A 12,563-nucleotide genomic window follows, 5' to 3' on the forward strand; every position below is an offset into this window, starting at 1 on the left:
AAGTAGAAATGTAATTCCTAACCTTAACGCTGAAGTAACTTTGAGAATGTTCACGTAACTACTAGTGCTAAATGATGGTTATAAACCAGCGTGAGGAATTAGAATTATGATTTACGGTTGATGGTTAAGGTTAGGAATTAGATTACGGGTTTTAATCACGAACTGACATCAGCTATAATGCGAAGACTCCAGTTAGACGAATGGATGTTAATAAACACATGTATCTTCTGGATGATGGCTTTCGTATTCCTCCAAGTTCTCGCTCCATACAGTAGAACAAACTGTCTTAATATTTATATTGAAAATTATGACTTTGGTGGTGGTTGACAAACATTTGTTTTGAGTTCCAACCGTTCTTCAATTATAGATATACTGCTCTTGCTTTACCAATCCTCACCTTTACATCTACATCAGATCCACCATGTTCATTAATGATACTGCTCAGATATGTTGAAGTTTTTACATCTTCCAAATGTTTTCCGTCAAGTGTGATTCGATTGTTGCTTGTTGTGTTATATCGAAGAATCTTGATTTTCCCATCTCAACTAAATCATTTGAAACATTACTGCTCTACGAACCACTATCTATTGTTGTTTATCATCAACATCTTGAAATAACACTACCTAATTTGTTATTGGTTACTAAGGTAAAATCCACACAACAACAACAAACAAACAAACAAAAAAAGAATCGACAAATTTTCATTCCATATAGAATATTGTGATAATGTTCATATGTGTCTAACTCATTATACAATTAGATTAAATTCGATTTGAACAAATCAAAATGAAGTAAAATATATTTCAGTAATATAATTGGTTTACATTTAAATTATCCGTAATGGAAACTGTATAGTTGAATCTATTTATGAGAACATCTATATATAGATGTATATTGTCTTAAGAGATTTACATTCTATTTTACATTGATAAACATAAATCAACAACTAATTTTGTTTGTTTGTTCTTATTTTTGTTTTTGTTTTTGTTCATCTTTTTTTTTTGCTTTTTCATCAATGGAATCTATACACTTAATGAATAATCATTTATCAATTGATATAGATGAAGAGAATCAGGTAATTTATTGTTTAGTTATTTATAATTTTATAACTATTCAATTTATTCTATAGTTAAACTGGTTTAGTATTATTGTTTAATGGTTAAGATCATGAGTCAGTTGAAGCTATACCACCATGGAAAACCTGGAAGCACTGGACGGCCGTTTCGTCTTATTGTGGGACTCCTCAGCAGCGCGCATCCACGTCCTCACCCCTGCGAGATTCGAACCCAGGACCTGCTGGTTTCGCGCGCGAGCACTTAACCACCAGACCACTGAGCCTGCTAGCATCCAATGGTGTTAATGTCTAACTTCAACTAATCCACGAAATTGAGCTATACATACACCATTATCTTCAGTGAGGTTTTGGATGCGCACTGCTGAGGAGTCCCAAAATAGGATGAAACGGCCGTCCAGTGCGTCCAGGTTTCCCATGGTGGTATAGTTTCAACTGATTCATGATCTTAACCATTGAAATTACTACAATATCCACAAAACCCATCTGATATTATTGTATAGTAGAGTCTTCTGATGGATATTTCAGACTGATAGTGATCAGTCTCTCTATCTTATTGACATATGTGTATCCTGAAACGGATTACCTCAATAGTGCCTCAATTGACAAGCAGTATAAATAAAGATGGATAGTGGATAGCAGTTAAATCTAGTTCGACGCGCGTTTCGTCTTATTTGAGACTCGTCAACTGGATGTACCTGCATCTCACAGTTGATGTTCACTACCGCACTTGAACCTAGTATCGTTTGCTTCAAACGCCATCGTATTATCCATTTAGCTAATGAGTCTTGGTAGCCACTTCCTTGTACAATGAGGTGAAGTTTTAATTCATTTGATATTGTTTACTTAAATCGTCTCAATGATATTTAGCACTGCAATTGATCAATTTCTTGTTGGCGTATGTGCATACTGTGTGTATTGCCTCGATATTACCTAAAGTCACAAGTACTATAAGCAAAGATGGATGATGACTAGCAGTGGAATGGAAGACGCGTGTTTTGTCTTATTTGAAACTCGTAAGCCAAATGTACCTACATCTCAAAGTTGATGTTCACTCGCTAAATGGCGTTTTCAATCGAACGCTACTAGATTCAAGTCCTAGAGTGATGTAAGTCCATCCAGTTGACGAGTCCCAAATAGAAAGAAACGTGAGTCAAACTGAATTCCACTTCTAGTCATTATCAATCTTTGGTTATTCTACGATTGTTTATGAAAATGATGCGTTAACTACAATGTAATGGTGACATTTATAATCGTGAACTAATCAAAAATAATTAAAATGTTAACGATATATAACTCAATGATCTAGCTACTCTAATCATTCACAATGAATTGTAGATAAAGATAAGATTTTTATACTTGATATTTGATAGTTTAATTTTATAATCAATTTAAATCGAAAACAGATTCAAGTTTATTCTCTAATTTATGAAGTTTATTTACAATATTTCAATAGAATCAGGGATGGTTTTGTGGAGATTGTAGTAATTTAATGATTGAATTCATGACCTTCATGGGAAACCTTGACAGTGGCATAATTTTGTGGATTAGTTAACGTCAGACATTAACACCGTTGAATGTCGATCGGCTCAGTGGTACAGTTGTTAAGCGCTTGCACTCAAGACTGATAGATCCTGTGTTCGAATCTCGCACGGCGGCGGGATGGTGGATGCACACTTCTGAGGATTACCATACTAGGGTGAAACGGTCGTCCAGTGCTTCCAGGTTTTTCATGGTGGTCTATCTTCAATTGACTCACCAATGCAATTATTAATTACGTTTCATTACGTTGATGAAAATTTAGTAAGCTATTTGAAGTACTTTTCTGACACTTTTTAATAATACTTATCCGAGAAACATATGTTGATTTTATTCAGAACTATTCAGTTATGAATTTAACTGAGTAACACTATTATGTTCTTCTCTGTAAATATTTCAAAAGGTTTATTGGTTGAAGGTAACAAGGAATAGTAGACATGTATTATTGAGTGATCTTTAGGAATACGAAAAAAAGTTCATACGATCTAACAGTGGAATCCAGGACACGCGTTTCGTCCTATTTGGGACTCGTCAGCTTGATATACCCGCATGGTAGAGTTGATGTTCACTCTGAGACTTGAACTCAGTACCCTTCCCTTCAAACGCCATCGAGTTCTCCACTTAGCTACTCATAATATTCTGATTTCTGATAGTTTTTTTTGAAGGTAACTCTGAAACAGTTTTCAAATTTGTAATACTTTGCTTAACAGATACTGAAAATCCTATTTTACTAAATCAACAGAAGGATATCAGGAAGTTTTTTCTTGCTTAGGGTTAAATAAGTGAAAGTCAAATGTTTAACTTATAAAATTAACTTTGAATTGGTTATGTATAGATAACTAATTGCTTATTATGAAAGTACGTATTGTTATTGACTTTTAAAAATGTAAATAATCATTGAGAATAATCAGAAAGGGATTTTGTAGATATTACAGTAATTTTACTAGTTGAGTTCATGAGTTAGTTGAATCTAAACTACCATAGAAAATTTGAAAATAGTGGATGGCCGTTTCGTGACCTTATGGGACTCTTCAACAGTGCACATTGAAAAGTTGAAGGTCCAAACATTTATAATGGTATTGATCTCAGAGATTATATTAATATTTCTGTTCAAACATTGGAATATTTCCTTAAACCAATAGTATTGTAATTATAATTAATATTGAAACACTGGCTATATTCTGATATTTTAAAATCTTCGTATAAATCTATCAACCTAGTTTAAATAGAGGCAAAAACCTTACCCCTTTACTCGAGGACTATTTTGTTACTTATTGATCTGCTGAATCATGGCAACCAATTCTCTTTTCCACTGTATCGTATAAGAGATGATCATTAGAATGGTAAATGAAAATATAATCCGGAACTATTTAGACTTGTTGATATTTAAATAATTTTGAAAAGTTCATTGGTATTTTTGTGCAGAGTTGTGAAATGGTTAGGACACAGTGACTAATTGTATTGTTTCAGTGTATTATCCTTCATTCTAATGAAGAATGAGAAAGAGAAGAAGTTAACTTGCTCTAATTTTTATGAGAGCGTTTCTGGTTCTCAATGTGAGTACTTAAAGAGAGAAGGATTTATAAATAGCTTAGACTACTGAGTATCACACTAAGCCTTTCATATATCTTTTTTTTAAGAAAAGAAGTTTGAAATGGTATACTTTACAGAATATAACAGAGACATTAATGATATATTACATCATACAAATGATGATTAACATGCACTCAAAGATTACATAACCATATTCGTGGATGAGCACTTCTGAGGAGTCCCATACTAGGACGAAACGGCCGTCCAGTGCTTCCAGGTTTTCCATGGTGGTCTAGCTTCAGTTGACTGATGAATTCATCTATTAAGTTATTATAATATCTACAAAACTCCTCTCTGATCATAACCATCATTAATGAAATATTGGCAGGATACCACGTTATTAGATTCATTTCTTTGATGAATATAATTATTGATATTATTTACTCAATTAACAATTAAAAACATCAAAAATAGTTACCATTTTATACTGAGTCTATTACAGTAGGTCCTTCGCTAGTACTTCAATAGCATTTATTTGGAAACGAATTTAAGTTTATTCGATAAATGTACAAAACTTCTGGGATGAAAGCATATAGATCCTGAGGGGGTGGGTAGTTTATATAAAGTCTACTAACTATTAAAATTACTATTTGTATATAGTCTTCTATAAACGATCATTGACTAATTACCTGAGAATAATAATCATTACTCTTTCGCCATATGCTTTATCCAGCTTAGACTAAATTATATTCCCCATTGAATTGAATATTTTCTATAGATTGAAATGAAGATTTCATAATAAAATATAACCGTGTTAAACAATTCTTAGTATCACGTATGACTTATTGTTTTGTAACTGTTAAAAGTACCATCCAGTTGAAAGTCAAGTATCTGAACCTTCCTAATTCTAATGAGTATTCTCTGTTTATCGATATTTTCGGTATAAAGTATTTCAACAAGTTTCCGTTCCTTATTTCTTGATCGATCTTGACGATAAATATTTGAGTGGTCACCAGTTAGATGTTAGCAGTTCAGGAATTGACATTTGAATAATATACATTCTTTCCGATGCATATTGTCATCAACCAAGATATCTCTGATTGGGCTCTTTTGTAACTTGTACAGCAAAATGTCGTAAACTTGTCACAAACGCTTCTGAATAAGTTATGCGACTAATAGTCATAATGATGTGTTAAAACATCCAGATGGCAGGAACAAGTAGCCTAGATATTCAAACAGGCCGCCTGGAATTCATTAGTATGAAAAGTTAACTGATACCTATTCTGATATATTATATCATTCATCAGAAACTTACATTAACAATCCCCTAATTAAATAAATCCAAACATTCCAATTGTGTTAATGATAGATTAGTCTAATGTTTAGCTAATAAATAAATCATATAAGGTGCATTTTTTAAAAATTTTATTCAAACTTTGATCTGTTGCTATACCCCCTATCAACTCAAAATGTTACATTAACCTTGAAGACTTACCTTTTTTCTGTTTGAGTCCTTTTCAGTAAGGTAGCCTCTGATATAGATTAACAAACTGAAGGATATTAATTTAACATGAATAGATTATATCTAATGTGTTATATAGAGATTTTATGTTCAACCAATGCTGTCCAGTATGTAGTTTTGTGTATTATGAAGTTATTTGCTGATGTATATCAGTCAGTGAATGTTAAATATCATACATTTGAAATGATTATTTTAATCAGCAATTTATATCAACTCAAAATACTAACAGAAAGGGTTTTGTGGAGATTTTAGTAATTTAATAGTTGAATTCATGAGTTCATTGAAGCTAGACCACCATGGAAAACTTGGAAACACTGGATGGCTGTTTCATCCTAGTATGGAACTCCTCATCAGTGCGCATCCACCATTCCGCCGCCTCGTGAGATTCCAACCCAGGACCTATCAATCTCGCGCGCGAATATCTAACATTTAGACCACTGAGTCGGCATTCAAAGGTGTTAATGTCTAACTTCAAGTTTTCAATGGTGGTCTAACATCAATCGATATATAATTAGTTCCTCTTTTACTACCGATTATAATTAGTGTTATAATCTATCTTCTATTGTTTAATTAAGTCTATTTTTCAAGAGGATATCATAATTCTACCTAATAAGTTTGCTAAGATATTTTCGAATTCACCACAGTCAATTTCATTCTAGAAAACTTATCAATTAACTACTGTTCTTATCATCAGAATCTGGTTTTCTTTTACCTAAACTACAGTGATAGAAATAATAATGGTTCCAGTAACTTCTTTTCTATGGTGTGATCACAAAGTCATAATTATCTAAGTGTATTTATACACGTACATACATACATATATCATTCATAACATTGGAATGACCAAGTTGTCATGATTCTTTTTTCTTTCTCTCTCTCTCTCGCGCTGTTTTTGTATCTTGTTTTGTAGATAATGTCACTTCACCTCACTTCAGCATCATCATCACTATCATGATTATCGTAGACCATAAAACATTAAGATTTGTTATGATTTGTTATGAAGTCATTATGTCATGTTCATTATTACTATGATTGTTGATAAAAACAATATCTGACTTTATCATCATAGAGGTCAGCATTAGTGTAACATGCTGGTGTGATTTGATCATATCAAAATATTAATGGACAGGTTATTATTGTTCTATGTAAAAAAACAAAAAAACACAAACATACCTTAGTGTACAAAAGAAAACACTATTAATTAGTAGATAGTACATAAAATAATTTGACAGAATTATTCAAAAGTGTACAACTTAATGAATAAACAATAGTATTACATCATTATAGAACAATCAATTGGATGGAATTCATCACTCTACATCAACTTCATTGACCACGAGAAAGCATTTGATAGCATGGACAGGACAATACTATGAAGATTCCTACGACACTAAGGCGTGCCTCAGAACATGGTCAACATCATATGGAATTCTTATGATGGATTAAATTGCAAAATCATACTTGGGGAACAGCTCACAGACTCGTTTGAAGTAAAGATTGACGTCAGGCAAGCTTGCTTACTCTCACCCTTTCTCTTTCACCTAATGATCGACTGCATCATGAAGACGTCGACATCTTGGGGATGGGGTGAGCATGCGATACAATGGACATCGAGGATGCAACTAGACGATCTAGATTTCGCAGATGATCTAGCTCTTCTATCACACACGCAGCAACAAATGCAGGAGAATTCGACCAGTGTAGCAGCAGCCTAATTAGCAGTCAGTCTCAACATACACAAAGAGAAAAGCAAGATTTTCCGATACAGTACGACATGCAACAATCGAGTCACACTTGACGCAGAAGATTTGGATGGCGTAAAAACCTCAACATATCTAGGCAGCATCATTGATGGTGAAGGGCGGATCTGATGCAGATGTGAAGGAACGGATCGGCAAAGCAAGAACAGCTTATCTACAATTGAAGTACTTCTGAAACACAAAACAACTATCTGTCAACCACCATCAAAGTCATCATTTCCAACACAAGTGTCAAGACAGTTTGTTCTAATGAATAAGGTGAGAACTTGGAGAAAAACGAAAGCCATCATCCAGAAGATACAAGTGTTTTTTAACAGCTGTCTACGCAAAATACTTCGGATCCGTTGGTCAGACACTATCAGCAACAACGTACTGTGTGAGAGGACAAATGAGATTCCAAAGGAGCAAGAAATCAGGAAGTAGAGCTGGAAGTGGATGGGATGCATAATGAGGAAAGCATCCAACTGTGTCACAAGGTAAGCTCTCACATGGGATCCTCGTGGCCAAAGGAGGAGAGGAAGACGAAAGTACGCATGACACTGAGGAAGTAAGTAAGTAAGTAAGTAACTGCACAATTTAAACAAACCATCGGTCTGTTGATGTTTGAAACTATTAAGAAATCCAGAGATTCAGATCTTTTAAAACGTGATAGGAAGAACTACTATAATGTTCTTTCTCTAATAAACCAGCTTCTTCAACACACATTGGTTTCTCTTACGAAACACACTTAAACCTCCTATAGTTCTTTATTTCTCTGAAGAAGTTTGGACTAGTTCATCGAGCGAAGCATTGGGACTATTTAAATTTTAATGGTTCAGATTATTTCAAATTAAATCCTTATATTTACTACTTTAAGTATAGTCTAGTCAAATAAACCTCAATTGTATATATATGGCTATTGAATTTACAATTGACTAATCACTGGATAGTGTCTAGTGTCATGTTTCTTCAAGCCCTTCTTAGTGCTGACAGAATTCTATCGATTTTGTTTTAGTGTGGTCACTAGTTTGAGTGATTTAACATTACGCGCACTATGTTGACATGTAAGGTAGTTGTTAGAGGAAGTTGACTAGAAACAATAAGTCTAAGTCTTGCACTATTTAACACTTGTCAACAACTTATACCTATAAACTTGAAGGAGTTGACAAATTTCAACTATCACATTTAAAGTAAACTGATATTTAAACTGAATAAAATGTTATGTTTAAAATAAGAACAATGCAAAAAAAATATGTGACACTTGGAATAGAAATAATCTCATGGAATGTTACATTGAATTAAAGAAACATCCTTGTCTTTACTATCTTCTTCTGACTTATCATTCTTGATCAATCTTAAAGACAACCAACACATGTAATAAATAGTTATCGGTTTATTGATTTCCAGATATGATAATAATGTTTATATCGGTTAAGTAAGAAGATCTAACAAAGAACCTATGAAGGGAATACAATAATATTCTGCCTACATTTAACGATTTGACATCATGAGTCAATTAATTGAAGCTAAACCATCATGGAAAACCTGGAGGCACTGGATGGCTGTTTCGTCCTATTGTGGGACCACTTAGAAGTGTGCATCCACCATCCCTCCGCCTAACGAGATTCTAACACAGGACCTATAGGTCCTGCACGCGCGAACGCTTAACTTCTAGACCACTGAGCCGGCCAGCATCCAACGGTGTTAATGTTAAATATCAATTAATCCACGAAATTGAGTGACACATCTACCATTGTGTTCAATGAGTTACTATGCCATAACAGATTCGATTGAACTCAACTGGTCACTACTTCTCACTAGAACTCCAGAAAATCCGTCTTGAAGCTAGTCACTAATGAGCATATGATGATGAGGTGTTTTTTTGGATATTATAGTGATTTCAACAGTTTAATTCGTGAGTCCGTTGAAGCTAGATCACCGTGGTTTTATTCCATAAATCTTATCACTTTAATATTCAAATACATAAATAAATGTACTTCACTTCGTTATACAGAAAAATATAGAATGTTAAATAGTACCATATAATAGTATCTATATTCAATGAATGACCTTAGTACAGTCTGGATTTACTATACTGAAAAACATTCTTTAGTTATAATAGTATGATCAGTTATATAAACAACGGGAGTTTTCTTTGATCTTCATAAGTAAAGCGGTTAGTTTTGTTTTATTTCATCTTTGAAGTATATCATCCGTTACTTTCTTGATAATACAAATAAAATTTCTGTTTTTTCTAGCTTGATTAGTTAATGATGTATATACGATGAAATATTAAAATATAATAAGCTGTGCATATTAAATGCAATAGTGGACAATACTGACTGTTTTGTGGTAAAGAAAAAAAGATAGGTCCTGAGTTGGAATCTCGCGAGGCGGTGGGATCATCGATGCGCACTACTGAGGAGTCCCACAACAGGACGAAACGGCTGTCCATTGTTTCCAGGTTCTCCATACTGGTCTAGCTTCAATCGACTCATGATCTCAACTATTGAAATTACTATAATATCCACAAAATCTCTTCTGAAATTATAATGTAGTTAGATTAGACTTGATTCATAGGTAGATTGTTACTTAGGGAAGTCTGATGATAGAACTGACATACTAATATTTGTATTACTGATATGATATGAAATTCATATCACATCTATCAATCTTTTATTCTTCTAAGAAAGTGAATTTATCTATCATAACCGTCCCATATCAGTTAGATACTGATATTCATATCTCATTACCTAATTTACATTAACACATAACCACTGAATTACTGAACATATATATATTTACCATTTGTTTGTATGTTACTGCCCAAATGATGTTGTTACTACATGTTAAGGATAAATTAGTCAGTTTCAACTTGGTACATAGACTCTTGATATAGACATCTTATATAATAAGAAATTCACAAGGTGGATTTCATTAATATTTACTTCCAGAAAGCGAAAAAGGCAATTGATATTTTACTAGTTATGTAAGTAGTTCACACCATAGAAACTAAAAGTATAACCATCACAAAGTCTAGCAGTGTAGATTTCAAGTGTTACTTTAGTAATAAAGAAGTGAATCTAAGAAATATTCCATAATACATTTTGTTAACAAGAAAATATCCACGTATACTACTGATTGATATAATTCATAGATTTATGATTTATAGTATTCATCACAAGTTATTAGGCTATATGAGATAAAATTCACTTGGTATTGTTTGTTCGAATCTTCCTATTGATGTTAAGGACTGCAATTAATCAGTCTCTTATTACTGAGATATGTGCATCCTGTACGGATTGCTTCGATAAAGTCACAAGCTCGTTAAGCGAGGAGGGATAGTGACTAGAAGTGGAATCCAGCTTGACGCACGTTTTGTCCTATTTGCGACTCATCAACTGGATGTACCTACATCTCATAGTTGATGTTCGCTCTAGTTCTTAAACCTAGTACCGTTCGCTTCAAATGCCATCACGTTAATCACTTAGCTACTGAGTCCTGAACAGCCACTGAGTAGAAATCGTAAAGATCAATGGGAGGATTCAAGTAAATAATGCTAAGTGAATTTACGTGATGATACTACTAGACTGACAAAAACAATCAGCAGTTTGTAATATTTTCTGATTGATATGATCAGAACAGTATTAAATACATTTTCATTGTATTGATCACTTTATACAAGCCTAAGCTACCTAAATGATTTAAGCACTTGATCGTTATGGTTAGAACTTGAACCCATCATTGAAGTTAAGAAACACCTTGAATATCGTTAACACTCATACAACAAACGAGACTGGATTCAGCATATAGGATCCAGTTATATATTATTACTGTTATATCCCGATGAGAATAATGAATGGTAACTGTTGGGATCTGTTTCTGGGCACAATTTATAACAATTACAAATTAAATTCCCTATTCATTATTCTTTGTTTTAGTCACCAAAAAACCCATTAGATTTACTTCATCAAACATGTGAACGACTACTCAATGAATGTGCTGATCGTAATAGAAAACCATTGAAATTTCGTTTTATTGAAATTCATTCAATGGATCATAATTGGAATTATAATCAACGAAACAAAATGAATACTAGTGTCAATGATTTAGATAAAATCAATACGTTTAATATTGATAATCAAAATGATCCATCGAAATGTTCTAATGAAATTCTTGATTATTCTACGAAACAAATGAAATATCCTTATTATACATCAAATACATCAAGTTCTTTATGTTCAACAACATCATCGACTTTACATAATTCTTTTACTACTTACCCTTTTTCATGTTTCACTTCATCCGCCTTTAAATTGTCGAATCTTCCCTCGAATTCTTTGAATGATATTTTAATTGCATTACAACAAGGACTGATCAATCCAGATACCTTATTATTATTATTATTATTATCATCATCATCAACATCATCAAATGTTAACACCACTCAGCAACAATCAATCTCTTCATATGTGATTCCAACTACACAAACGCTAAAACAAGACAACCCTACAAATGAAACGTACTTTGAATATTTAAAGTTACTTACAAGTTTCTTAAGCTATTTGTCATTGTTGAAATGCCTTAATACTTCCAATACAACAGATTGTTCTAATATTTTGAATGGTAATAGAAGTGGGACATCAGAGGAGGAAAGTAATCTATGAGTGAATAGGATCATTCCATGTTTGTTTTGTATCTTTTTATAATGTAAAACGTTTTATATTAAGCAATATTATTATTATTAACATTATTTTGTAAACAATTTTATTTACGTTTTATTTTTATAAATTATTTACATACTACTTATTTAGAGAACATATTTTCCTTTTCTGTTTAATTAAAATTACCCGTCAGCAGAATGGATAATTTAATAGTTGAAATCATGAGTCAATTGAAATTAGACCATTATACAAAACCTGAAAGCACTGAATGACCGTCTCGTCCTTGTATGGCACTCCTTAACAGTGTGCATCCACGATCCCGCCGCTTCGCGAGGTTCCAACACAGGACCTAACATTCTCGTACGTGCAAACGCTTAACAACTAGAGCACTGAAACGGCCAGCATCCAACAGTATTAATGTCTAACTTCAACTTATCCATGAAATTAAGTGTCACATCCACCATCGTCATCAGTGAGTTACTATCTCACAGCTG

The 12,563-nt window shown here is 33.1% G+C and overlaps 1 protein-coding gene across 2 annotated transcripts; it reads left to right on the forward strand.

Moving 5' to 3' along the window:
- Window positions 1-974: 974 nt before the first annotated feature.
- On the forward strand, window positions 975-12,212 carry MS3_00000619 (uncharacterized protein). 2 transcript variants are annotated; one of them, XM_051208315.1, is made up of 2 exons: window positions 975-1,075; window positions 11,347-12,212. In XM_051208315.1, exons 1-2 carry the CDS (start codon window positions 1,016-1,018, stop codon window positions 12,070-12,072), a joined length of 786 nt encoding a protein of 261 aa, XP_051065693.1. In that variant the 5' UTR covers window positions 975-1,015; the 3' UTR covers window positions 12,073-12,212. The 2 variants fall into 2 exon arrangements, with proteins under 2 accessions (XP_051065693.1, XP_051065694.1); XM_051208316.1 differs by lacking the exon at window positions 975-1,075 and adding an exon at window positions 7,323-7,977.
- The last annotated feature ends 351 nt before the right edge of the window (window positions 12,213-12,563 follow it).

Source organism: Schistosoma haematobium, chromosome 6, assembly GCF_000699445.3.
Source record: "Schistosoma haematobium chromosome 6, whole genome shotgun sequence".
Taxonomy (NCBI): domain Eukaryota; kingdom Metazoa; phylum Platyhelminthes; class Trematoda; order Strigeidida; family Schistosomatidae; genus Schistosoma; species Schistosoma haematobium.